General features: G+C 41.4%; 3 protein-coding genes across 23 annotated transcripts; 1 reads left to right on the top strand and 2 right to left on the bottom strand.

The window, feature by feature from the left end:
• The first annotated feature begins 1,146 nt into the window (after positions 1 to 1,146).
• Positions 1,147 to 7,066, top strand: LOC133888127 (homeobox-leucine zipper protein ROC2). The gene is made up of 11 exons (XM_062328258.1): positions 1,147 to 1,733; positions 2,649 to 2,911; positions 3,343 to 3,460; positions 4,074 to 4,721; positions 4,825 to 4,926; positions 5,030 to 5,230; positions 5,320 to 5,494; positions 5,582 to 5,853; positions 5,934 to 6,029; positions 6,128 to 6,543; positions 6,640 to 7,066. Exons 1-10 carry the CDS (start codon positions 1,644 to 1,646, stop codon positions 6,500 to 6,502), a joined length of 2,340 nt encoding a protein of 779 aa, XP_062184242.1. The 5' UTR covers positions 1,147 to 1,643; the 3' UTR covers positions 6,503 to 6,543; positions 6,640 to 7,066.
• A 5,776-nt stretch (positions 7,067 to 12,842) lies between these two features.
• LOC133887945 (uncharacterized) lies at positions 12,843 to 17,292 on the bottom strand. 4 transcript variants are annotated; one of them, XM_062327989.1, is made up of 14 exons: positions 17,038 to 17,292; positions 16,615 to 16,706; positions 16,418 to 16,514; positions 16,174 to 16,217; positions 15,952 to 16,040; positions 15,307 to 15,398; positions 15,078 to 15,224; positions 14,838 to 14,985; positions 14,677 to 14,753; positions 14,051 to 14,122; positions 13,914 to 13,961; positions 13,629 to 13,788; positions 13,388 to 13,547; positions 12,843 to 13,270 (listed from the first exon to the last, which is right to left on the bottom strand). In XM_062327989.1, exons 1-12 carry the CDS (start codon positions 17,131 to 17,133, stop codon positions 13,747 to 13,749), a joined length of 1,044 nt encoding a protein of 347 aa, XP_062183973.1. In that variant the 5' UTR covers positions 17,134 to 17,292; the 3' UTR covers positions 12,843 to 13,270; positions 13,388 to 13,547; positions 13,629 to 13,746. The 4 variants fall into 4 exon arrangements, with proteins under 4 accessions (XP_062183973.1, XP_062183972.1, XP_062183970.1 ...); XM_062327988.1 differs by having other exon boundaries at positions 13,629 to 13,772; positions 17,038 to 17,289; XM_062327986.1 differs by having other exon boundaries at positions 13,629 to 13,752; positions 13,910 to 13,961; positions 17,038 to 17,282.
• Positions 17,293 to 18,634: 1,342 nt separating this feature from the next.
• LOC133887942 (uncharacterized) lies at positions 18,635 to 27,648 on the bottom strand. 18 transcript variants are annotated; one of them, XM_062327979.1, is made up of 10 exons: positions 27,475 to 27,647; positions 22,501 to 27,373; positions 22,220 to 22,340; positions 22,027 to 22,082; positions 21,578 to 21,845; positions 21,009 to 21,080; positions 20,299 to 20,427; positions 20,056 to 20,215; positions 19,366 to 19,972; positions 18,635 to 19,242 (listed from the first exon to the last, which is right to left on the bottom strand). In XM_062327979.1, exon 2 carries the CDS (start codon positions 27,326 to 27,328, stop codon positions 22,511 to 22,513), a length of 4,818 nt encoding a protein of 1,605 aa, XP_062183963.1. In that variant the 5' UTR covers positions 27,329 to 27,373; positions 27,475 to 27,647; the 3' UTR covers positions 18,635 to 19,242; positions 19,366 to 19,972; positions 20,056 to 20,215; positions 20,299 to 20,427; positions 21,009 to 21,080; positions 21,578 to 21,845; positions 22,027 to 22,082; positions 22,220 to 22,340; positions 22,501 to 22,510. The 18 variants fall into 18 exon arrangements, with proteins under 18 accessions (XP_062183963.1, XP_062183967.1, XP_062183965.1 ...); XM_062327983.1 differs by having other exon boundaries at positions 20,299 to 20,390; XM_062327981.1 differs by having other exon boundaries at positions 21,578 to 21,799.

Genomic DNA, 27,648 nt, shown 5'->3' with positions numbered 1-27,648 from the left:
ATGCATTGTTTTGACGTTTGACTCGTTTCCTTGTTTTGGATAAGTTTTGATCAAATTTTAAAAACTTTGATTAAGAATAGTTATTACAAATATTTAATTTGGAAATAACATCATATGTGTATATTCTTCTTTTAAAATATTTTCATAATATCACAAATTTATTATATTTTATAAACACATTCTAATAGAAAATAGTGGTCAAAGCTATGCATTAGAAAACATGTATTGCACAAAACGTCATGTATTTCTGACTGTAGGAAGTACTCCTATTACTTAAGCAGTGCATGCATGTAAGTTTGATACAAAATAGTGATCAAAATTATATATTAAAAATTATATCTTATCTAAAACAGCATGTATTTATAATTGAAGAAAGTACTACTAAACAATGCATGCACCTAAGTTTGACTCATGTACTCCAGTAGTATATGTAATCGCAACGGCTAAGGTTAAATGCAAGCAACAAAAGAGCATAAATGGGTCCAATATCTGTTCGCATCTTTTGGCCCAGAAATTAATACTGTAAAACTGAAGTTCTACCACCAGAGTGACTCAACAATATATACTGGATCAATATAATTAATGCTCTAAAAATTGTTCTTATCCTTGGCTAGAATTGAAGAGACGCATTATACGCTCCATCTATACATGAATGTAACAGTAGCAGTGGATAACCTTCCCTCTCCATCACTCAATAATTGCGCCAGTTATTTAGTCTAAAACATTTGGCAACAGTGCATTATTCATGTACAAAACGTACGAGCACGGCCAAACAATCTTTGTAGCATGAAATAAATGATTAAGACAACCAAAAAATACAGTGGCAGATTATTTGATGATTATATAAACCGATCTCTACATTGAAATGCTTGTTTGCGACTTGCTGCTTTTAATTTTCTCCTTCATGGCTGTGCATACCTCCAAAATAAATTAAATATATATGACATGCATATGTAAATACGTTTTCACATTCTTTGAGGAAAAAAAGGTGGCATTCAAATAAATCCAAAATACATGAATTATTATACACATTTAGCTGCATACTAGTATCAATATTGGGGAAATAAAAAATTTAAAATCATGCACACGTCTCTCTCCCCCCTAGCAATTACGATACGCGCTCTCAATAAATGCGGATTGCACCACCTCAACACTCGTCCGCAATAACTCCTCTCCTCCCTCTCCACATTCTCTTCCGCCTCCGTTCCCCTTTCTTCTCCTCTTCTTCCTCCTCCTCCCCTCTCCTTCCATGGCTGTTTAGCTTCTCAAGATCTCCATCTCGCCACCTCCGTGCTAGCTACCCTTCTGAGCTTGCAAGTTGCTGAACGCGGTAAAGCATCATCTTGAGAGCTGCAACTTGCGGGTAGACATAGAGAGAGAGATCAGAGTTCTATTTTTGCAAACACACACATATAGTTCTTCTGCTAGATCTCACTGCCAGTCTCACAGCAAAGGTTCTTTGGGCTAGCTTGTCATAGATCTGTTGCTGCTTGTGCTGTTACTTGGCAGGCAAGGTATCTCTACATAGGATTAGCGCCTGTTCTTTTTGGCTGTAGAGATACATATATGCATGTGGGGAAATGGAAGGAGGTGAGGGTGGAGGCCAGAATTAGGGTTGAGAGGTGCTTACTGCTGAGAGGAGAATGATGATCCCAGTGAGGCACATGCCGTCGATGATCGGCCGGAACAGCGCGGCGGCGTACGGGTCCTCGTCGGCACTGTCACTCGGTCAGGTAATCAATTCCTTTTGAGTTGTGTGAGATCAAAAGGGTATGTTCTTGTTTCCTTTTGTGTTCTCTTTCTCACTCTTGGTGAAATTTTATTCTCTTCATTTGAGGTCTCAGTCTCAGTACTAGGGATTAGAGATAGAACAGAAGGGCCATGTATGCAATATGCATGTACTGATCCTGCAAGGATTAGTAGCTTTTTCTTGGAAAATGAGTAGTCTCTGAGAGAGAGAGAGAGAGAGAGAGAGAGAGAGAGAGAGAGAGAGAGAGAGAGAGAGGTTATCTCTAGTACTTAGTTGGCTGCTGTTCACTCATAGATTAGGTCATCAGAGTACATGAGCCCATTTCTTTAAGACTTGCTCCTATATAAAGGGGGCAGATGAAGGGACTAGTTCCATGGCCATGGAGAGGAGAGAGACTCCCCTGCTAGTTCTTCATCTTCCACATATATACAGAGAGGGTAGAGATCAACAGGTTTGTGTTGCTTCCTTCCTTGTCCTTCCAGCTCTTTGGGTCTTGTGGCCCTTGAACAAGAAACCCACCTTTTCTTTCTTCTTCCTCTTTGCAAGCTTGCTTTCACATCTCCTCCTACATGGACCACCACAAAGAAATCGAGGGAGGAAAATTTGCTTCGCTTCTCCATACACCCCTTCCTGAATTATTTTTGGAGCAACTCTTCCATTTCATCCCCAAATTACTTGTTTCTCCTTCTCTCCGTGAACCATTTTTCCGTTCTATTTTGTCCCTGAAACTTCTCCCCCATGTATAACTACAAATTAATGGGGATGATAAAACGCATACGAAATGATTCTAAATGCAAAAGGCCCAGTCTTTGGCACTTTAACACCTGGTTTATTAATTACTAGTACTTCTTTGTGAAACAGGACAGTAATGTTAAGTTTTCCCCTTCCATAATTGCAGCCAAACTTGTTGGATAATCAGCAGCTTCAGCAGGCGTTGCAGCAGCAGCATCTGCTGGACCAGATCCCGGTGACGACGGCGGAGAGCGGCGACAACATGATCCGCGGCCGGGCGTCGGACCCTCTCGGCGACGAGTTCGAGAGCAAGTCCGGCAGCGAGAACGTTGACGGCGTCTCCGTGGACGACCAGGACCCCAACCAGCGTCCGAACAAGAAGAAGCGCTACCACCGCCACACCCAGCACCAGATCCAGGAGATGGAAGCGTAATTCTTCTACCCAACAGTTAATTATTTGTCATTTCCTAAATTCTGCATAGCTTGCTAGCTATTCCTGAAATGTTATGTATGTTTAATTATTTCCCCTTGAATCTTGCCTGTTAATGTTTCAGTTTCAAAAAAGACATGCATGAAATGTTGTAGATGTACTGGAATTAATAAGATCGGAACAAAGTAGTCGGTTACTAGCATTCACTCGGACTGATGTAAGCTTACGTAGAAGTCAAATTGAGTTCTTGCTCGTCCATCTCCTCCAGAAAGTATTGTATACGTTGACTCAAACCGTTTTTGTTCTTTTGCTCTTTTCCAAACAAACGGAAAAACAAAGCACTCCAGATTCCAGAAGTAGTGTTTCTTTCTTGGAACATTAAACTGATGATCACTCACAAAATACCAATTTTTTCTTGGAATTGACACAGTTTCTTCAAGGAATGCCCGCACCCGGACGACAAGCAGCGCAAGGAGCTGAGCCGGGAACTCGGGCTGGAGCCGCTCCAAGTCAAGTTCTGGTTCCAGAACAAGCGCACGCAAATGAAGGTATCGAACAATGATCACTAAATACCCCTAAAATAAATCTCGATTAATCTCACCCTGTTCTTCTCTCTGATCATTTCTCTGGAGATGAGATCAAAGTGGTTAAGGCATGTGTTTTGATCGGGGCTGGAACCTGGAAGGCAGGCGCTCGAGCGAGCGTCGTCAGTTCGTCACAACCACTTCATTTAAGCCTCTGACCTAGCCTCTGACAGACTGCATTCATGGCCTATTACTATAACTGGACAAAGCTTGCCCACACACCCCCATGTCCTCTTCTGCATGCACACTGCCAAATGTGCCAGGGCCCAGGCGGTGGCACCCGCCATAGTCAAAGCTCAAACCCCACCCCATGCATGTCCTCCTCCTCCTACTGCCTACCTGGCAAGGCATATGTTTACATCACTGTTCATCGGACCAAAGCACAGCTGCAGATTAGCATGCGTATGTTGTAGTTAATTGTGTACCCCAACTCGTACTAATGATCAATCGTGTTAATCATAGTCCATGTACAGAACGGAGGAGATTAAGCTACTAGCTAAGTGCATCATACATGCATGCATGTAGACTTGCGAGAAACTTGTGGTGATAAATGGAGTTGTGGATGGACAATTTGCAGAACCAGCACGAGAGGCAGGAGAACTCGCAGCTGCGCGCGGAGAACGAGAAGCTCCGGGCCGAGAACATGCGGTACAAGGAGGCCCTGAGCAGCGCGTCGTGCCCCAACTGCGGCGGCCCGGCCGCGCTCGGCGAGATGTCCTTCGACGAGCACCACCTCCGCATCGAGAACGCCCGGCTCCGCGAGGAGATCGACAGGATCTCGGCGATCGCGGCCAAGTACGTGGGCAAGCCCATGGTGTCCTTCCCCGTGCTGTCCAGTCCGCTGGCCGCGGCGCGCGCAGGGGCGTCGCCGCTGGACCTCGGCGTGGGCGCCGCGTACGGCGCCGACATCTTCGGTGGCGTTGCTGCTACCGGCGCAGGGGAGCTACTCAGGGGCGCCATGCAATCGGACGCCGACAAGCCCATGATCGTGGAGCTGGCCGTCGCGGCCATGGAGGAGCTGGTCCGGATGGCGCAGCTGGACGAGCCGCTCTGGAACGCGCCGGGGCTCGACGGACCCGCCGAGACGCTCAATGAAGAGGAGTACGCGCGCATGTTCCCACGGGGGCTTGGTCCCAAGCAGTACGGGCTCAAGTCGGAGGTGTCCCGCGACAGCGCCGTCGTGATTATGACACACGCCAACCTCGTCGAGATCCTCATGGATGTGGTACGTGACATGCATTGCGTCGTTCTTGTCTGAAACATTTTGGTCGTTATGAATTGTTTGCTTGCTCTTCACTTCTGGACTCTGATTCAATTTTGATGCGCAGAATCAGTATGCGACGGTGTTCTCAAGCATTGTGTCAAGAGCGGCAACGCTCGAGGTGCTGTCCACCGGCGTGGCGGGGAACTACAACGGTGCACTTCAAGTGGTGTGTGATCCTGAATTCCTGACATATGGCTAGTTTGATGTGTTGGATCTGTTCATTACTGAAATGAGAGATATCGATCCAATGGCTTTTGTCTGCTTTGCAGATGTCAGTGGAGTTTCAGGTGCCGTCGCCGCTGGTGCCAACCAGGGAGAGCTACTTCGTGAGGTACTGCAAGCAGAACTCTGATGGGACATGGGCCGTCGTCGACGTCTCGCTGGACAGCCTGCGCCCAAGCTCAGTCCTCAAGTGCCGGCGCCGGGCGTCGGGATGCCTGATCCAAGAAATGCCCAATGGTTACTCAAAGGTACGTGATCGAATTTGTCAGTTGTCACCCATTAACTAATGGTTCAGAGACTGATCATGAGATTTGTACTCCGCATGCGCGTGCATCAGGTGATCTGGGTGGAGCACGTCGAGGTGGACGACAGGTCGGTGCACAACATCTACAAGCTTCTGGTGAACTCGGGGCTCGCCTTTGGTGCACGCCGGTGGGTCGGGACGCTGGACCGCCAGTGCGAACGCCTCGCCAGCGTCATGGCCAACAACATTCCGACCAGTGACATCGGTGGTAAGCTCTCTGTCTATGCGTTACACGCTGTGCCACATGTAAGCTTCTTCCAACTGAAGAAAAAAATAACGAATCATTTTGTTGCAGTGATCACGAGCACGGAGGGGAGGAAGAGCATGCTGAAGCTGGCGGAGAGGATGGTGATGAGCTTCTGCGGTGGCGTGACGGCCTCCGCTGCGCACCAATGGACAACGCTGTCCGGCAGCGGCGCCGAGGACGTCCGCGTCATGACCAGGAAGAGCGTCGACGACCCGGGCAGGCCGCCGGGCATTGTCCTCAACGCCGCCACCTCCTTCTGGCTCCCCGTCCCTCCCAAGCGCGTCTTCGACTTCCTCCGCGACGAGAGCTCTCGCAGCGAGGCATGCATGCACACCCATATGATCGAATGAATCAACACATACATACACAGAGCCTTAACACTTCCTTTTTTTTTTTGCAGTGGGACATCCTCTCCAATGGTGGCGTCGTTCAAGAAATGGCTCACATCGCCAATGGCCGCGATCATGGAAACTGCGTCTCGCTTCTTCGTGTCAATGTAAGCATAAGAAACTGATCTACTTGATTCATCATGCAAGCATGCGATAATGAGGGACGTGTAACGTGTTGATCGTGCTTGCTGATGCAACCTCACAGAGCACGAACTCAAACCAAAGCAACATGCTGATCCTGCAAGAGAGCTGCACCGATGCGTCGGGCTCCTACGTCATATACGCGCCCGTGGACGTCGTGGCCATGAACGTCGTGCTCAACGGTGGGGACCCGGACTACGTGGCGCTCCTTCCGTCGGGCTTCGCCATCCTGCCTGACGGTCCGACCGACAGCAACATGCCAGGCGACGGTGGCGTCGGCTCGGGCGGGTCGCTCCTGACGGTGGCGTTCCAGATACTGGTGGACTCCGTCCCCACCGCCAAGCTCTCGCTGGGGTCAGTGGCGACGGTGAACAGCCTCATTGCGTGCACCGTGGAGCGTATCAAGGCGGCGGTCTCCGGCGACAGCCATCCCCAGTAACTTCGTTGAACCAAATAAGGTTCTTATGCTTTGCATTGGAGGTATGCATTAGGTCACCTTGACGTTAGAATTTGCGATGTTGCATTAGTTTATTCGCCTGAATTCTGATGCGTTTTGATCTAACCTTTTTTTTGCAGGAGCAGCAAATTTTAGAGCTTTCATCAGTGGGAAGTCAAGAACGCACCTCAGACTTTCCTTGCCATGTGGTGCTTATAGTTTGGGTTATTTTTCTCCTCTTCTCTGCAAAATTCAGGAAATTCCAAGAAGTGACTTGGTTCTTGAAAAATGTCGAAGAAAATGCGTCACCACTACGCAAGGGCGGTTGGTTCGGGTATTGACTTCTTTATCTTGGCCTCTCGGATGCTGCTACCTGTGAATTTAGGGTTCGTGTCTTGTGGAGTACAAAACCGTAATTTAGTCTGTAATTTGTGCTGTTGCTGTTGTTCAGACTTTCCAGTACCCTCGTAGGAGTTCAAGAATAGAGATTTGTATCCCTTTGGGTTTAAACATTTTATTGCTTCCTGTGTCCGGCCACCGTTTCAATCCCAAACGTGCATTGTGTGATGTGCTTGCTTGGCTGCTGCTGCTTCAATTTATCAAGTTCTTCGCTTGTAGGGTCATGACCATGAAATGCTAAGTTCTCAATTTCCTTTGTTCCTAAGAAATATCGGCCTTCAACGTCAGAATATGCAATGCTGAGTAAGATGATTGCAAGATGACGCCCGCTCTCGAGGCGACGCGAACCACCCAGCGACGACGGCGGCGACACAATGGGCGGTTCCGCACTGGCTGTGGGCCGGGCGGGGGGAGACCGAATAGGCCATGGACTAAAAGTACAATAGGTTTTAGGCCTAGGTTTGTTTGGCCTGCCTCAGCCAGTGTGCTCGTCCGCATGAGACCTTGTATGTCTAGGAAAATGCAAAATGGTCCAACAAACCGTACTGTGTATTAAGTAATTATTATGTTTAGATCCTGAAATTTACTGTAATTACATTCAATACACTTACTATTGTAATTTGACATTTCAGATCCTATTTTCTAGAATATTGTGCAATGTTCAATGTATTTGCTACATACAATCCCTATAACATGCTATTGTGTAAATGATCATGTTATTCTTGTAATTAAGATTATTTTCTTGCAAAATAGCATATTAATTCATCTTAATTAAGCCTAAAGAGCTCATATGCCCCAAAGTTTTTAATTCAAGCAGAATTAAAATGTACAATTTTAAGTGACTACCTCATCTAATATCGGTATAATACAAGGTCGTAGATGTTATGAAATCTACTATAATATTTGCTTGTAGGGTCGTGACCATGAAATGGTAAGTTCTCAATTTCCTTTGTTCCTAAGAAATATCGGCCTTCAACGTCAGAATATGCAATGCTGAGTAAGATGATTGCAAGATGACGCCGCATCATCAGGTATCTTAAGTTCAGGAGACAACCATTTGATATGGAACATATTCTTTTTAGAAATATGAACAAAACTAGAATTCTCAATTTAAAACAATGTATCCCCATCAGAAGATGTACAGTTTCCATATACAAAGTCGGTGCTTTTGAATGCCTTTGAAATCCCTGAATCTTAAACAGTACCGGACTCGTCGAAGCAACTCAACCAGCCCTTCTATAGAAAATGAACTGGATAAAAAAATGGAACTTGGATCTTCAGCATTGTCCCCCCCCCCCACCCCCCCCCCTCCAACAAGCAGGAGATTCAGCATTGTTATGATCACAAAAGATCTCTACGCACATGTCATCTGCTAGAAAAATCATTGCACGAATCCATGGCACTCATGAAGGTATTTTCATTCGGTGGGGAGGAGGTCGGCATACGAAAAATCATGAAGCGGCGGACCTGCAACACTTGTTGAGTTCAGCATTAACTTGTGTATTTCTAAAAGACTACAATACCAACTGCCAAGAATTAAGGGGAAGAACATAACAAGAAAATATTTGAAATTAAGCAAATAGCAAGTATGTGTACATCTTTTGAGATTAACATGCGATCAATTAGCCTAATAACTGTCATAAGTAGTTACCAACCAAGGGACACCCGTTCAAGTCAAACTACCATCCGAACAGGTCCCTTGAACTCAATGATCAATAATACAAGTTCTTGATTCTACTGTTCATTCTACTCTATCCACCTTCAATTCCAACACGTTATCAGCACTTTGATCTCCACTGAGCAATCAACAGAAGAAACAGGCCAATCGGCCAGACAAGCAACAACAGAGAGGCATGAAGGCCTCTCCCAGATCACGATGTCCACGGGGGATAAACCGATGGAAGAGAAAATGTACTTAGTGGATAACTGTACCACTAACTCTATACTTAAGAAAACTAAATATTTCCAAACTCTTAAAAAGAGTAAAGCAAATGTTTTGACAATTGCTAGACACGATGCTATGATTATTGGTTTTGGTCGTGCTATAATCACTCTCCCTATAGATACTCAAATAACAATCGATGATGCACTATTATATCCCAATTTAACACGTACCCTACTAAATTATAGAGATATCCTTCAAAATAATTTACATATCGAAACCCATGATGACAATAAAGAGAAATATCTCCTCATTACAAAAAATAACGGATATATCAAACAAATACTAGAGAAAAATCCCTCTTTATCTTCAGGATTGTATTATACATACATCAAACTAGTACCACATGTTACGTATAAGATAATTTTTAAGAATATTGACACATTTCAAATATGGCATGATCACCTTGGTCATCCTAGTGTCGGGATGATGCGAAAAATTATTAGTAATTCAATTGATAATGGCATGAATACTGCCAAATTCACACAATCTTCGGATTTTTTTCACCGCATGCGCCACAAAGAAATTGATTTTAAAACCCTCTTATCTTAAAATCTGAACTGAACCACTTAAATTTTTTGAACGCATTCAAGGCGATATATGTGGTCCAATCTAACCATTAACTGGACCGTTCAATCACTTCATGGTTCTCATTGACACATCTACACGATGGTCACATGTATGTCTTTTGTCCACACGAAACTATACTTTTGTCAAAATAATTGCTTAAATTATTAAATTACGAACACATTATCCTGAACATAGGATACAATCTATTCGAATGAACAATACGGCTAAATTAACCTCAGGTGCCTTCAATGATTATTGTATGGCTCTAGAAATTCAAATCTAGCACTCAGTATCATACGTCCATACTCAAAATAGTTTGGCCGAATCTCTAATTAAAAGAGTCAAGCTCATCGCACGACCATTATTACATAATTGCAACTTACCAACTTCATGTTGGAGTTAGTATGTGAAAATCCTCCAAACATTTCCCATCTGCGAAAGTTCGGTTGTGATGTATACGTATCGATCTCACCACCGCAACGTACATCAATGAGCCCACACAAAAAAAATGAGGATTTACGTGAGGTATAACTCTCCGTCGATCATAAAATACCTCGAGCTTCTCACAGGGGACCTATTTATAGCCCGGTACTTTGTCTGTATATTTGATGATGAGTATATTCCGGCATTAGGGAGAGATTTCAAGTACCAAATAGAATGCCAGGAAATCAATTGAAATGCCACAAATATTTCCTCCTCAGATCCACGTACTCAAGAATATGAACTCCAAGTTCAGAGAATCATAAATTTGCAACATATTACAAATAACCTAACAGATGCATTTACTAACAGCAAATATCACTAAATCCTATATTCCTGCTAGGAATGTGCTGGAAAGAATGGAGGTACCAAATAAAATCACTCAACTTTCAAATCAAAATAAGAGAGGAAGAAGTACGATCACAAAAGATAAAGCTTCTTGTAAGCTACCACGGAAACAGATGAATCATTTCTCCAAAATAATAAATGCAAAATAACGGCAAGTTGAACGACACCCAAGACATATGGATACTATACATCCAGTGGATGTTGAACATCCACATCCCAGATTAACTGTGTACACAAATACTAATGCTGGGATATTGAAACGCCCAGACTCTATCGTAATGGGAAATCACGATGGGTCGGAGAGGGTAGATAAAATTTCCATCAATTATATTGATTATGAAAAATTATTTGACCAAAAAACTACAATTATCGACACATACTTCTCCTCAAAAGTTGCAAACAACCTTCTAAATGATCCAGATCTCAAACCATGGCAGAGTGCCACAAGCGCTCAGACTGAACACAATGGAAGGATGCAATCCAAGAATTGCGCTCGCTCTTTAAAAAAGAGGTATTCACATCAGTAATAACTACTCCTCGTAACATCTTCCCTGTGGAATACAAGTGGGTTTTTGTCCGCAAAAGGAATGAAAACAACGAGGTGGTGAGATATAATGCGAGACTTGTAGCACAATGGTTCACGCAGAGACCCGATATTGATTTCAATGAGATATATTCTCCAGTAATGAATGGAATCACATTCCAATATCTAATTTCATTGGTAGTTCAAAATCATCTATCTATACAGTTGATAGATGTAGTGGCTACATACCTATATAAGTCACTTTATTTGGACATATATATGAAAGTACCCGAAGGACTAGACATTCCGAATCCAAACGCAAACCACAATATGTATTGTGTAAAACTTAAAAAGTCACTATATGGCTTAAAGCAATCGGAAAGAATATGGTATAACCGACTAAAAGAGTTCCTTCTAAAAAAAATGGTACTCTAACAATAATGATTGCCCATGTGTCTTTATAAAGAAGTCCTCAACAAGATTTTGCATCATCTCTGTTTATGTTAATGATATGAATATCATCAGAAATACAAAAGATATAGATGAAACACGTAATCATCTAAAGATGGAATTTGAAATGAAGGATATGGGTAAAACCAAATTTTGCTTGGTATACAACTCGAGCATCTTCCTTCAGATATTCTAGTACACCAAGCCGCATATACCCAGAAAATATCAGAGAAATTCAATATGGACAAATCATATCCATCTAAGACTCTCATGGTTGTTCGATCTCTTGATATGAAGAAAGATACATTTAGACCACGGGACGAAGGAGAAGAGATTGAGACCTGAGATTTCTAATCTCAGTGCTATTGGAACACTTATATATCTTACAAATTACACCATACATGATATCGCATTTGCAGTGAACTTACTAGCTAGGTATAACGCTGCTCCAACTAAACGTCATTGGACGGGAGTTAAGAATATCTTCCGATATCTCCAAGACACCATAAATCTTGATCTTTTCTTTCAAAGAAAACAAGATATGAATATGATTGGATACACTGACGCTGGCTATTTATCATATCCCCACGATGTCAGATCACAGACATGTTTCGTGTTCTTACACAGTGGAACAAACATTTCATGGAAATTTTCAAAACAAACTCTAGTGTCTACATCCACAAATCATTCTGAAATAAATTGCATTATATGAAACATCAAGTGAATACGTATGGCTTCGCAGAATGGTAAACTGCATACAACAATCATGTGGAATTGGTTCCATCAAATCACCAACAATTATCTATGAAGATAATTCTAGATGTATTACATAAATACAAACATGTTACATAAAGAGCAATATAACTAAACATATTGCTTCTAAAATGTTCTATTCTCATGAATTGCAAAATAATAGAGAGATGGAGATCTTGCAAACTAAATCATGTGATAATCTTGCTGATTTTTTCACTAAGTCCTTACCAGCTTCTATATTCTAAAAATATATTCATAAAATTGGTATGCGACAACTGCGAGATTTGCAAGGTTCAGAAGGAGTTGATCCCTAAATGATAACATGTTCATATTATATTGCTCTCTTTTTCTTCATGAATTTTACTATACGGTTTCTCATATAAGGTTTTTAATGAGGCAATATCTACCTTATTCCTCATATTTTCCCAAGTTGCTTTTGAAGATTTTAATATGATACAAAGATCATAATTATTGTTCTCTAAGCTCACCGATGAATTTTTCCCTCTTATGTTTCTCGTATAAGCTTACAATGAGATAATAGCTAATATATGCCATATCATTTTCTTCTTCTTTTCATTAAGTTTTAAAAGAATTTTAATAACATATCAACATATCAAATATATTATTTTCTCCTTATATTTTTTTCACAGGATTTTTAGAGAAGTTATAACAAGAGGTTTACATTCAGATAATTGATAAAGGAGGAGTGTTATAATCAGACATCTTTTGAGATTAACATGCGATCAATTAGCTTAATAACTGTCATAAACAGTTACCAACCAAGGGACACCCGTTCGGGTAGAACTACCATCCGAACGGATATATTCATGTCCCTTGAATATATATATATATATATATATATATATATATATAAACTCGATCAATAATACAAGTTCTTTATTCTACTGTTCATTCTACTCTATCCACTTTCAATTCCAACAGTATGTTTAGGATGGAGTGTTCTTTACTTGAGTCTATACCACTTTAGTTTTACGAAGTTCATCTCATTATACTAGAAGTGCAACCATATCTCTCCTAATTCGTAAAGAACATGAAAGATGCTTACTGTACATTTAACTACTGAATTGTTCACGGAATATTTAACCTTTTGTTCGGCTAAAAGGTAAAATGGAACGTGAGCTACTATCTTTGTTCCTCCTTCGTTCCAGTTCACAATACCAGGACCGTTTCCTTGGGTAGTGGATGGTCCCAATACAGACAAACAGATGGCTGGTTCATTCATGAGCCCTAAATAGTCGCAGGCACGTTGCCAGACTCTCCTGTCTGAGGTTCCGGAGCGAGCGACCTGCAAGAAATAAAGCAGTTAAGATGCTCTTGCGAGAATAAACATACTTAATGATGGATGATGCTAACACAGCTAATACTGATTATTTATCTTATACAGGAAGGATCAAGTCAGTACCTTAGCCAATGATACGCGTGCTCTTGGAAGCAACTCGCCGTGGCATGTTGCTAGTTTTGCAATGGCGGTCACTACAAAGCAGAGGAGCCTAGCTTGGGATGACATTCTAGAAGATGCACCCCTGGAATCAAATCCTGGCTCCTGGCTTCATCCCAAACGACTTGAAGACAATATATAAAAGAAGTCAATCATATGTGATGCCATGGAAGTCTAGAGAAGACATAGTAGATTGTGGCCTTACCTACTTGCCATTTTTTAATATAATAATAACTCCAAATTTTCAAATAGTTCACGCGCTACATCTTTGCAATTTGTTCCTCCAGCTCCATGCTCACCAATGGCCCAGCACAAGTGCAATGCTAATTCTGTCTGCATGGGCCGCATTCTATCAGAAAATTCAGTTACAGTGGAAACGAGAATCAGTTATTTAAGAGCACAAGGACAAGAAGAGCAGGTAGTGATGTAGCAATTTCAGTGGCATAATGAAATAGAATTTAGGTATAAGAACATGAAAGATATAACTTGCCTTTGCAGGATTATCATGAGCCTCCCCAAGTCTGTCAGTAATAGGCTTCTGCATAATGGTCGAAACATGGGCTGTTAGTTAAGAGTTCTAACATGTATGTCTAGTAAGAAATAAGCCATTACGATTTCACTCAGTACCTTTAGTACTGCAATGATGCCAGGGGAGCGCTGGAATGCAGCCAATATGAAATCCGATAGCCTTTTCCTCACCTACAAGAATGTTATATCAGGGAACTGTTCATCCGAATATATCATTAGAACTATCACAAGTCACATGTGGCAAATAACCAAGCCTAAAACCAGACAAGCCATATGAAAATACCATCTTTGTGGACTGATGGTGCAGGTGGTATGGAAAAATCAAAGTTCGTACTTCTTTCATTTTGCTCATCTAATATTTTCCTAAATAAAGTAGTTGGACTAAACATATCACTGCTCCATCAGTTAGATATTCGATGCATCTTCAACATTTAGGATAGCTATGGGAGTTGGTAAGTTTTCACGAAAAATACAGCAGCAGTAGTTCCATATATGTTTAAATACTTCATTTTTGGCTTGAGACGTTGATTCTTATTACTCATCAAAAACTGGTAGCCTGCGCAATTCATCACTTATGTTAGATCAAGCAAACAGAGATATAGGAAAGGTAATATATTCTTGGTTGTGGCAATACCTTGCCCGGCGTATATCTAACTATAATTCCTAAATATCAGTATGACATAGAATAGACATGGTATTTTTTTAAAAAAAAAGAGTTTGTCTACCTCGAAAGAGAAAACCTTGTCTGGGAACATTGCAGCATATCTTGACATAACTACTGGAATCAGAGCACATAAGAGCGCTGAAGCAACAAGCATATATTGTCAAATCAGTAATATGTTTAGCATGTGTAGCAATGAAAAAAGAAAACAGATAGGTAACCTACAGTTGTTAACGTCCTGCAGTGCTGTTGCGAGGTACAAAGTAAGAAAGCGAGGTGCCATTTCCAGTGATTGTTTTAATCTGTCTGATTGTGGGCTGTTAACTGCTGCTTGTAATGTTGAAGATATCGTAGGGGATGTCCAATGTTTTGCCTGAAGGGAAGGACAGAAACAAGATAAGACTAGAACAAATAATTCAGAGGGGAATATAGAAACGTCACTATTGTACAGGAGGAACTGCTTACGGCAATGCCATCATTCTCATCTTTTAGAAGGTCAAGGAACATTGGGTCAGCAAGGTCTAGAGGACTACTATCATCAGAACCTGAATTACCACTAGGATCTTCAATTGCAGAACCAGTATATGCCTCGTCCATCAGTGCAAGGAGCATCTGCACCATAGAAAATAGTTTTAGCAGTTTATGAGTAGATGTTTCATTCATAGCTTCTAGGTCAATTCGTTCTGAAGATAACCTCAGGAGCAGCGCTCTTCTGGATTGTAGCTATACTACTACCAATAAGAGTTCCGGAACTTCTTTCCACCTTTTCCAATGCGACCACCAACACTGTATGACGTTCAAGTAACGAGTGAGGAACAAAGGAGTTGAAATCAATCCATTATTATATAACAAAAACTGACAATGCATGGTTGAAACTTAAAAAACACTTGAAAAAAAAAGATAAATGGCGATGAAGCCATCAATTTTGGTAGTCCCCAATTAAGATTAATTCACAACTGCTAGATATTGTATGCAACATATTTAAACTCTAAGATAATAAAGAGTTCTCTATAAAAAAATTTGAATTGCGTGGAAAATATTCTCGTTCACGTTATTAAATAAAAAGTGAATAACTGTACAGGATAAACAGTGCTCATGATGAACTTTAGAATAAATTTTGATACATGATCAAGACCAGCAGAGACTAGGTCATGTAAGCATGCTATATACATTACACAAATCTCTCATATTATAAGGGATGTGCACCAGATGAATTGAGAAACAAGAATTTAATAATGTTATCGTGCACCTAACTCAAAAGCTAATTAGCTACCCAAATCGTGCAGCCTGTATAAAATAATTCAAGGAAGTTCTGAAATTACAGAATCAACAGGCTTACTTGGTAAATCCATAAGGGACAGGAAGAGAGGAAGAAAAGATCCTGCTGACATCATTAACGGAAGCACTTCTGAAAACTTCTTCTCCAATCTAGAATTTCATGAACAAATTAGGTAGGTCAACAGGATTGCTATGAAATATTTATGCTACCAGTAGCAAGCCATATGAAGGAAACAGGTATAATGGACCTGTGAGAAGTCGCCAGGCAATAAAGAGGACATGCCTCTCACCATTTGATGCAATTAACTTCAGCAGCAATGGATAGAACTGCGTATAAACAACATCACATAAGCAATGCCATATGCTAACATGGTGAAATAGTACTTTGGAAAGTAGAAAGAGAAAAAAAACAAGGAAGCTGGATTGATATCTTTCAAAGCAATGCTTTGCAACAGCAAGAACAGCAGGAGCTTAGAAATAAATGTGTTATTTGCTAGTTCTGAGTAATCATTTCATGTGTACGATACCTGTGGAATCAAGGTGGGAAAAGAGGTCAGGATCTTTGCCTTGTTTGCTATAAGGAATTCAAGCGTGCGCTGTGCAACAACAGGATCTGCAAACTCCCTATTACCGAGAAGCAAAACTTAAGAGATTTTAAAGGCTTGTGGACGCAAACCAACCATGGCATATACATCAAGAGACAAACGTAGAAAACAAATATTACCTGCTTAAGCAAGAACGAAAGAAGGTTTTCAAGCTACCATCAGCATCGTGCAGGACTGCCTCCCCAAAGTCCAAGAAGAACTGCAGAATGGTCTGGGTACAAAAGATACAGATCATAATCAACTTTTGCTACTAGAATGACTAAACGCTTTGCACAAATAAGGAAACATTTCAAGTAAACCAACTTGAATGGCTATTCACCGACAATTGTGCAGATGAAATGATATTATGTGCGAATCAGGGAGTAAGTAAATTATCATAATCTTAGCACATTACTCAAAATTTCGATAAAGTTGTAAGGAGTAGTACAATTCTAAAAAAAGGACCGTAGTCCCCAAGGGCTGAGCCTTTGTCCAACAAAATTGCAACGCAAGATTTGGGGCGGGGGGGGGGGGGGGATTTAAGTCACCGAAGCACGTCTTACAAGAAGTAGCACTCCGGTGGAGGCCACGGACTTCGTTGGCGCCGCGGCGCAGTGCTGGAACAGCTTGCTCATCACCGGGAACGTCCGCGACACCATCTTGTCCCTAAAAGATTCACGCGTATGTCCAAAAGACCTAAAAACGGCCTAAAAAGCAAGGCCCAATTTAAAAAAAAAAATACTACTAGTTACTACAAGGTCCAGATGTAACTGATAAAGCCGGCAACGACGTTAGCTGATTGTATTAATCTCTATTATATAAAACTAGCGCATCAACCTGTGCGTCTGCACAGGCTAGAAATTTAGCTTACAGCTGAATTTTAGATATTTATATTAATAATGATTGTATGCTAAGATACATCAGCTATTTATATTTAAATATTAGAATATAAAATATAAATGTAATTTTTATTCATAATATTGAAATCATATTTATTATTTGTGAATAGATCTAATTTATAATTTTCATTTTATGTGTTATGCAAATTGATTTTTATTTGTTTCTTGATTTTTTGAAATTATTATTATTTTTAATATCGTCACCGTATCTCATATTATTTTTTAAAATACATTATAAATTCTTTGATATTACTTTTATGTGATAATCCGTAATATGTTTGCGTTTTGTTGTTTTAATTTTGTAATATTTGATTACACGCATATTTACTTGGCATATTTTAATTGATTTAGAAAATTGTATTTATTGCTAACGTAACTAAGTTGGAGTTTGTTAACGTAACCTCGTTGGACAAAGAGTATCTATAAAAAAGAAGAAGGAAAGATTAGGAAAGAAGTAGTCTTAGAGTTGGACTCTGATTTATTTTTTAATCTTTTATTTTTTCTGGTTGTTGATCTATGGTTACAGTTAGTCAATCAATCAATTCGACGGTTGGATGTTTTGATTTTTTATGAGAATTTTTAGGATTTTTCTAGGATTAATGTGAAGGCATCAAAAGGAGCCTCCAATTAGTAAATATAAGATAGGAGTTAGTTTCTATTCACATTTTCTCTTCACTCTTCTCATATTTAAAAAACTTATAAAATTTAAATAATCTATCTACTTTTATTATCCACCTTTATCCTCTAGCATCCTCACCTTGTTATCGGCTAAAAATATAACTTATTTTACTAATAAAAATAAATAAAGAAATTATGAAGAAAATTAATCGATAATCAAACTACAGTTGCAACTACTTGCAACTTAGCTAGTAATGCTAGAAAGAGACTGATTGTGCTATGATTACGTACAAAAAAGTTACTGTATTCCTCTAAAAATTGGACGACACATTATCACAATATTTTTATGATATTCTCGTGAAAGAAAATTTCCTCAAAAGAAATGTGTATAAAGGGAAAAAATAAACTAGTTCCACCCTTCTGCAGTTTAGTGCAGGCTCAGCTCTGTTCGTTGGTATACATGGTGCTTTCACAGTTTTCCTATTCCCTTCATCAGACGAATTTGCTTTGCACAACACAAATAACACAGAAAAATTGCAGCACAGAAGATATAGCGAAATACATATGGCGCTTGCAAAGCCAGTACATTTTGGCCGAGATGTTTCTCTTGTTAATTGGCACCGAAACTTCTGAATTATGACACTGATATGAAATCGTTTTTATTCAGTTTGGCTCTTTCAGTTTTCCTTGGCCGAGGCCAGCACGCTAAAACATGAACGCTAAGTCTTTCAAATCAGAAAAGATTGCAAAAATACATTCTGAAACATATCGGTGCAAAGCCACTCAACTACCAAGTGCAATGTTCTTCGTTAGGGCACAGGCTGTTGCCAGTACATTCTGAAGCCGCATCGGAAGAATAGGGCGGACGGGAGAACATGTTGCAGAAAACCGCATGAATAAACGAGGACTTTCCAAAGCTATATAGCCCGGGAAACAAAAATTCCTCTCCAAATATAGTAGCATTGACCACTTATTTTGTGTCCTTAGAGATTGGTGTGCAAATGAAACTCAGGATTTCGCCTTCCTTGACTCTATAGCATGCTTTGAACTTTGAGTATGGTTTCAACTAGTGCCCTCACTGTTTGGATCTTACTTGGAGTTGGAGCGTGCTTTGTGTGGATGGTTGAACATATGCCATCCCGGTAAGAATTTGGCAGATGCAATAAACCTTGCCCACCTTCAAGCCTGATGAGCAGAAGTCATATCTTGTGAAGATGATTGTGATCTTGACAAGACCTCTGGACATAATTCCTGCTAGCAAGATTACCAACAAAACTGTGAAAGCTTGGCCAATATTTCTCCAGGGGGATGAAAATAATATTTACAAGATACTACTGGCATCAGAAAAGGACCTGAGCAAAGTATAACACTCACCTCTTATCGAAGTCAGGATGAATGTCTACTAGCGTGAGCATCACCAGGTATCTGAATGAGAATTTGGTTCACAGCTGTTTACGATGGCAACTTGGACAGATGAGCAACATCTTCCAAACAGCAGGTAGATCATAGGACATGATGACATGATGAGCGACATCTTTTGTTCAGCCAGTGCAGATGTTGCACAGCCAAGTCATTGAGGAAATGCAGGAAGCCAGGAACAGAAGACTTTGGAACATTTCAAGTTGCATCCAATGAACAGAGTAGTAATTCATGTCGGTTGCTGCAGTGGCAGAAAACACCTTCGATCAACCAAATCTTTTTCCCAACATATGTTCGGAGAAAACACCTTGGAAGATGTATCAAGAAAAGTATCAAGAAAAGATATAAGTGTTCACCACTGCACCAAAACTAAACAATTCACGCTGACCCCCAAAAAAAAAACAGAAAAAGTAAACCAAAATATGGCATTCAGCATATGGAGAACAGAAGGATATACCAGATTGGCTTTTTCATATGAAGGTAAGAAGGATTGTACATACTTCCTAAAGATGTGAACCAGTATATGCTGAAGCCGGAAGGTGCATTTGGTTCACTGCGTATACTGAGGGTAGGAGACATTAAGATTTGATGAGTAGGAGATTCAAGAGAGAGTATGCACCATGTAGTTGAAGAATTACTTCTTACATGAGCAATTGGAATTTCGACCGGATGAATGTTGAGTGTACTGAACAATGCGTTGTTCATATTGTCTGTTGCAGTGGCCGAATATTGGCTGAATCAACCACAACTTTTGCCAACACATGTTCCATGGCCACATGAGGATTCAAAGGAGATGATCTTAAAACTGAAGTAAAATCATAACTCATGGGGCAGCTGCCTAAAGTGTGTACTTTAAACAAATAAGATTGTTAATTATAAGGCACTTACAGCGCAAGTAAGCCATTTTTTGCACATGTGCAGTTGAGAAGCATATAAATCAATAAACCATCAGTGGATGTGACTTTCTGATCTAGTGTTGGCTGATCAGAGCAGAAAAGTGCACTCCTTGTTAGTAATCTGTTATCAAGACATAGCAAACTTGAGAAAGCTGTTGTTGAACTTTGATTGTTAAATAGATATATTCTCATGTTATTGTCGTGAAATATGGTGTTTTGTTAACAAAGAAGGAAAAAAACTCATCTTTTCCAGAAAAAGGGACTTACGTCAGCACCTTTCAGCCATTTTAAAAGATTTACCTTGAAAATAAATATCCGCTTCTGTTGCATCACTACTAAAGCCCTAAAGGCAAGCAGCCGACAATCTTAATTCTAAATGTTCAAAAGTAGCAGAAACAATTCCAACATCATTTCTTTTTTTCTTTTTACCCCACAAAAGGCAAGCAAAAATAGTGAATTGTTGTATAATTAACTTCGATGAAGGATGTCTAACAGCATGAAGATACAACTCAATTCCCTTGTGTGTGCAACAGTGTGATTAGAGAAAGAACTCAAAAAGACTAGAAGAGTGTACCAATCAAAGACCAGCCCTGCACTGTAGAATAATAGAAGCAGTGTTCATGTCTAGCAGCACTTGTGGGATCAATGTATGGAAAATATGGCATGGTGTTCATGTGACGGGGAGAAGCGAAGATCAATTACCTTGTGTTACTATAGTCTGCTTCAAGTGTTGTACTATTATATTAATTAACAGGAGGCTCCAATGGAGATTATCTGCAGAACAAATAGTAGCATGACAATAGCTCCTGTCTCTGTGTAATAAAAATTGGAGGCTGCAAGTACTGAGGAACATGTATCGGACATAACATCCATTGTACTTATTTAGTTAAGCAAATTGATAAGTGCAGCCAAGCAGCAAATAAATCACCATGTTGGAACAACAAGTTAGTCCTATGTTGAGCACAGAAACCAGAATATCAAATTTCAGAGTAAAAAAGAACATGAGGATGCAATATTTTATAATTTGTGCTGCAGCACCTCAAGGCAACTTAGAAGTAGTTGAATCAGGTTTTACAAGCTGATAAGCATTATTAAACTTCTAACTCACTTGAGATTATAACAAACTTCTGATTGCAGGGAAACAGTTGCAATGGAAGAAGACAATCATGCATAATATAAGAAGAGTGAAAGAAAATAAAGGAGTCTATTTAAAAAATAAATGGGTATACACAAAACCATGTGAGCATACTTTTTAACCATATGGATCTTACCTTGTCTATAAGCGGAGTAAATCATATTTTGTCAGATGCAAGAAACATAGGAAGACTGAAATCACTTATTGCTGAACGGGATTTTGTCCGATGCAAGAAGCATAGGAGGACTGAAATCACTTATTCCTTTGACCAGAAAACAAATCATGTAGGGGTATCCACATTTCAGTAACTCATCCCAGAGGCAGACCAGCAACACGTGAGTGTGCTGAAGACCTACACCTGATTGAAAACAAGTGTTGTTGATACGCGCAGAATTAAAAGGGGTCTGCAATGAAGGGAAAAGTGAACAAATAAACAAACAGCAGGTAGCAGTGTAGCAGATCAACAAAAATGTGGATTAAAATAGTATATGTGACTATAGGGTGATTTTGCATATACTAATCAGTTTTATGTACAGGGAGGGAGGCACATGCTGAATGTTCATGCGTGACAACTCAGAACCGTACATGATTATAGAGACAATCCTACGAGGCTAGAAAAATGTACAATTCGAAGAAGAGCCCTGCAGAACAGGTCAAAACAAGTATGTTATTCAGATGAAATAATAATCTAACCAGTATATGGGACAAAACAAATGTGGATTAAACTTATAAATAGTGTACGGGACTACAGTGTGATTTTGCATATATAAATACTAACCAGTTTTATGTACAAGGTGGAAGGTACATGCTGAGACGTTCGTGCTTCACAACTCAGAACCACACATGGATATAGAGAGAATCCTGCGATGCTAGAAGAATGTAAAATTCGAATAAGAGCCCTGCAGAGTAGGTCAAAACAAATGGGTTATTCAGATGAAATAGTTATTGCCGCGAAACAAACAAAACGAGAATGACTATGGCAGTAAAGAGGTTAGGGAAAGCAAGGGAAATTGGTGGGTAGGAACTGTGGAGGAGTACAATCAGACAAGTGTTTGTTACCTTGGGTTAGTCAGGTATCGACTATTGGAATGGTTCCTATCAACTTGCGGCACTGCCTTTTTAGCTCCTCGCTTTCGCTGTAACGGACATCCAATACTCGCAGTGAACTCGGAAGGTTGTCGACCTTGGGCAGCGACCGGATGGCTCGGCAGTAGCTGATTTTTAATTCTTGCAGTGAACTTGGGAGGCCGTCCTTGGGCAGCGATCGGATAGCTCGGCAGTTGCTGATTTGTAATCTCTTGAGGTTGAGAAGTCTATGCAGCCCTGGAGGGAGGCACTGCAGCTTGTTGCAATTCCAAAATCCGATCTCCTGGAGGGAGGTGAGGAGCTGAAGGGCCTCCTCTTGCTCCTTTGTGAAGCGCTCCACCTCTTCGTCCCCAATGAAGTCCAATCTGGTGAGTGAGGAAGAGAGCAAGATACAGATGGGCGCAGCAAGGACTCCTGCGACGTCATCCGTATCGAGCTCCTGCAGTTTGGAGGAACGGGATGGAAGCTCTTGTTCATGCAGCCGTGGGGGCTCGGAACCAGCGAAGAATTTGGGGGATTTGTGGACCGATAATTTGGTGAGGTGGCCTTGGGCAAGGAGAGGCCACAATCCGTCGCCTCTTAAATCCCCACCTCTACATATGGATAAAGTTGTGAGAGAGGTGAGGTTTGAGAGAGGCGGCAGCGTCTTCGTGCCCACCACGCCATTAAGATCGAGGACTTCCAGGGAGTTCGGGAAGGGACAACAAGAAGAGGAGGATGACGACAAATAGGAGGAGAGGAACCTGGGGCAATTGAATATCCACAATGAACGGAGGGAGCTCAGACCTTGGAGCCCTCCTCCTCCACCTCCAGTTCGTCCTGTGTCTTTGTCGTCGTCGAGTGAGTCGGGGCAGAGGACCAGATTTGGGCAGGAAATCTCCAACCACTGAAGTTGGGGAGGCAACAGCAGCAGTCCTGTTGTTGTTGCTACTGCTGGTGATATTTCCTCGTCTCTTCTTTCGTCTTGCTGCTGCTGGTGCTGTCCAATTTGTGCCTCCTCCACTTCGTTAATTGAAGATAACGGCGGTCGTGCGGGTGCTTCCGTCTTCTTCTGCTGCTCCGCAACACCTAACCCTGTTAACTTTTCACACTTGATCACGTTGAAGCCTTGGAGCTTCGGAAAGTAAGACAACAGACGTGTCAATCCCTCCCCGCTAGCACCACAATTCAGAATCGTGATGTCTTCAACTGGAAATTCATATCTGACATGACCATCACCTTCCGCCAAACAAAATACATCACCCGAATCAGATATCTCTAGGGACTTAAGGGATGATAGCATTTGCAGGTGATCCAGTAATAGAGGAGGGCATCTCGTCACTGTCAAACTTTCTAGTTTTGATAGGTTATGAAAGGCTAACACCGTCCAGAAAACACTATCTACATCACCCTTTTTCTCAACTTCCAAGCGATGTCCAGTACTAGAAACATTTTGATAAACCAGCCGCTCAAGACCTGAACCAACTCGTGCAATCTCAGCAGAGCAAGTAGTGTTAGACCAAGGAACACAAGGTAATGATGAAAGTTTTGGACAATCTTCAATTTTGAGCTCTTCGAGTTTAGGAAACCAAGTCATGTTAGCCTCATGCTCTGATTCACATCCGGTATGATGTGAGAACGGTAACTCCATGAGTTTAGGGCAATTTTTAATGATCAACACTTTCAAGTGAGAGAACAGCTCACAAGGGCCATTTCCAACCCATTTTTTCAATTTTAGTATATCAACTAGTTCTAGCCTTTTCAAACTTTTGAAGCTTTGTCTTTGTATATAGCTCGGACACTCTTTACCATGTTCATCCACTAAGCACAACTCTCCTAGAGGTGGAAGATTTTCCCAAGACACACTGTGTAACTGAAGAGATTCCAAATTTTTAACCGAGAGCTTTTCACCAAGCCATGAAGGGCAAGTAAAGCCCCCATGCCCTGTAATACATAGCTTTACAAGATTGCTATTTGGCTTAAGGCTTTCAAGAACATGTTCTTCTAGTGCATAATCCATGTTAGATCGGCTACTATCCCAATGTAATATTAACTCGCGTAAGTGGGTTTTCTGAATCAATTTTGCCTCGTCTGCTTCTTCCTTTCCTTCAACCTTTTCAAGATTATTAATGCTCAATGATCCGCAAAGCTCTACCAAATGTCCTATCTGGCCCAATTCAAAACCTTGACTTTCTTTTTTGACCACAAATCTTCTTAGCTCTTGTAATGATTTTAATTTACCTACATCAAGAATGCTCGAGTGCATTTCATTATGTCGACCAAAAAAATGACGCAACTTTACAAGGTTGCTCATATATCTTGTTGGAACCGATGAATAATAGCATTCATGTATATCCAGGACCCTTAGGTGATAAAATCTTGAAATGATGTTGGGCAATATTCTTGTATCATCACCCCTTATAATCCGAAGGTAGCGAAGATGGACAAGTTCTGAAAAGCTATGCAAGAAATCTTTTAGAAAAACAACACGAAGGGCTTTTGCTTCCTTGAACAAACCATCAAAAGTCTTCACAAAGCTACTTTGGTGTGACCCAAATAACATCAAAGAGCGTAGGTTTTCAACTTTTAACCTTTTGTGCAATGTACTAAGATCCTTCGTACATGTATCAAAAGTCATTTTATCCTTGACACTTGTGTAATCTATGTTGATAGACAAGTGACGGATCGATGGTGGGATTTGTGTGGATCTTACATTATAACTGTATATGCTAAGGCATTCATGTGATGACACTTTTTGCGCTAATTCATGTAGTAGATCATGAATAACATAACAAGCGTATTCATCTTCTTCTTCTTTCCTAAAAAATCCATAATTAACCAATTCTGTCAAATGGCTTAGTCCAATGTCTTCAATCCTTTTATTTTCCCCATGTGAATGCAAAACATCCAGACCTATCCACAAATGAATTAGCTCTTCTGTCTTAAATTTGTAATCTTCAGGAAACAAAGCACAATAGCTAAAACATTGTTGCAGATGGAAAGGGAGGTAGTCATAACTAAGCTTCAATGCCGGCATAATATCATGTTCACCATTTTGTAATTCCCATTCCTTACTTTCAAGGACTCTAGTCCAATGATCCAAATCAAGGTGTTTACTCAATAATCTTCCAACAGTTTTTGCTGCGAGAGGGGATCCCTTTAGTTTTTCCACTATCTCTTCTCCAATATCAAGTAACTCACTATGAACATTTATTAATTGCTTGTCACCAAAGACACAAGCTAAGAATAAATCCCTAAATGCTTTAGGGTCTAAACCTTCCAAGTCCAACGGGTGATCGGTTGTTTTTTTAACCATTTGAGCTAATGCCGGAAACCTAGTTGTAACTAGAATTATGTTCCCTTTGCTTTGTCCTTTTGTGAAGGGCACTAAAAACCTTCTCCACTCGTCATCACTACAACTCCACATATCATCCAATACAATCAAAAACTTCTTAGACTTTAATTTTTCTTCAATCAGCTTCTCTGGACTGTCATTTTTCTTCTCTATTTTTAAGTTATTCACAATCTCTTGCGTGAGTCTATACACATTGAATGTGGTAGACACACACACCCAAATCTTTTCTTCAAAGTGGTGCTGAAGTTCTTTATATATGTATTGTGTTAGAGTTGTCTTTCCTATGCCCCCTGGACCAACAATTGGAAGCACGATGAGGTCCTTGTCGCAATATTGACCCTTAGTAATGTCATCAATGATCTTACTTGTTACAACATCCCTCCCATAAAGTTTAGGCTCTATAAGCTCTGATGTGGTTATTGGTCGATTCATAGCCACTTTATCTGTAGGCAAGGGTGCATGGCCTTGTTTCTTAGAAAACATTGTGTCGAGGCTCATAGCAATGCATTGGGCAATGTTGCGATTGGAGTCCAGTAACTCTAGATTAAGAATTGTGGATACCTTGGCGCACACAGGCTTCAACTGTTCTACTATGTCCTTCATCCTCTTAGACATCTCGACCCTATTAAACTTCAGTTTCGGTGCTTTAATGGCGTGTTCTGTGTGTGGTGCCTTGTTAGGACGGGCGCAACAGAGGAATCGCCGTCCACTCGATGCAGTGTTGGAGTTGGCATCATTTTGGACAGGTGAAACAGAGTAGCAAGGAAGGTGTTTACCGACGATGTTGATGGTGTTACGAGCACCAGAAGCAAGCTTCTGCGTGCACCCGCAATAAGCCTCCTCCTGGTCGGCCTGGTTGGTGGGCGGCTGCGAGGACGAGGAGTTGGTCTCACGAGTGCTTTGCCCACCACATGGCCAAGAAACTCCACACAGGACGCGACGGCTTGCATCTTCTTCTTGCACGTTGTCAGGAGATCTTTGCCCACGATATGGCCAAGCTCCACAGCAGACTCTCGTATCTTCATTTGGCTCGTCACCGTCACCACGGCTAGCAGAGCGCGAGTGCGAGGAGAACCCAAGCATTTTGCCAATGCCTTTGGCGGTATGTCGAGCATTGAGGGCGTGGTTGCGGAGGCAACCCCCTGCATGCTCCTCGGCGGCATGGTACGTGCCGTCGAGCTCGTCCTGGATGCGGAAGTAGTCGACCTCGTCCAGCGCGTCGTCAGCGCTGTACGCCAGGTCCCGGAGCTCTTGCAGCAGCTCCGCCAGGGCCGGGTTCTGGATCTCCTCCCGGCCGCGGCCACGGGTTTTGTTGAGCATGCCCTGCGCGTACAGCAGCTCCATCCTGAGAGCGCGGATGTTCGCGCCGAGCTCGGAGCTGGCCGCCCACGCCTCCAGTACCCCGCCTGAGGCCGGGCTCAGCGCCTTGCCGATCACCCAGCGTGCCGCCTCGATGCCGACCTCCATGGCCGGCCGGCAAGGCAACGACGTGGGGGCAAGTGGAGCTCAACGCTGGAACAGCAAGGCAAAGTTTTTCGTTAGGTTCAGACATGCGACTTGAGATCGTAGAGAAAGAAACAGCAAGGGATCAGAGATGATACGTATTAATTTACCTGAGGACACAAGCGTGCAGAAGGAACTGAACGGGCAATGCCAAAGTTAGATCAGCAGAACTCAAATGTTCAGGCAGGCCAGAAACGCGCAGAAGCACCGATCAAGGAAGGCAAATGCGAGTCTAGGCTGCAGCAGCGCAGAAAAGCAAGCTCTGCAGAAATGGAACGGGGAAA

This window comes from Phragmites australis, chromosome 13 (genome assembly GCF_958298935.1).
Source record: "Phragmites australis chromosome 13, lpPhrAust1.1, whole genome shotgun sequence".
Lineage (NCBI taxonomy): Eukaryota > Viridiplantae > Streptophyta > Magnoliopsida > Poales > Poaceae > Phragmites > Phragmites australis.
The sequence above is the reverse complement of the archived record's forward strand: the minus strand, read 5'-3'. Positions and strand labels throughout refer to the sequence as shown.

Bases quoted from the DNA above. Each gene is read 5' to 3' on its own strand.
- LOC133888127 (XM_062328258.1), top strand. From the start codon at position 1,644: ATGATGATCCCAGTGAGGCACATGCCGTCGATGATCGGCCGGAACAGC. The intron at 2,912-3,342 runs GTAATTCTTCTA...GAATTGACACAG, and splicing joins CAGATCCAGGAGATGGAAGC to TTTCTTCAAGGAATGCCCGC. The intron at 5,854-5,933 runs GCATGCATGCAC...TTTTTTTTGCAG, and splicing joins ACGAGAGCTCTCGCAGCGAG to TGGGACATCCTCTCCAATGG.
- LOC133887942 (XM_062327968.1), bottom strand. From the start codon at position 27,328: ATGGAGGTCGGCATCGAGGCGGCACGCTGGGTGATCGGCAAGGCGCTG. The intron at 21,447-22,543 runs TTGATAGGAACC...ATTGCAACTGTT, and splicing joins TAAAAAGGCAGTGCCGCAAG to TCCCTGCAATCAGAAGTTTG.
- LOC133887945 (XM_062327986.1), bottom strand. From the start codon at position 17,133: ATGGTGTCGCGGACGTTCCCGGTGATGAGCAAGCTGTTCCAGCACTGC. The intron at 15,399-15,951 runs GTAAGCCTGTTG...AACGTCATACAG, and splicing joins GTCCCTTATGGATTTACCAA to TGTTGGTGGTCGCATTGGAA. The intron at 13,753-13,909 runs GTTATATCTTTC...CCATGCAGACAG, and splicing joins TGATAATCCTGCAAAGGCAA to AATTAGCATTGCACTTGTGC.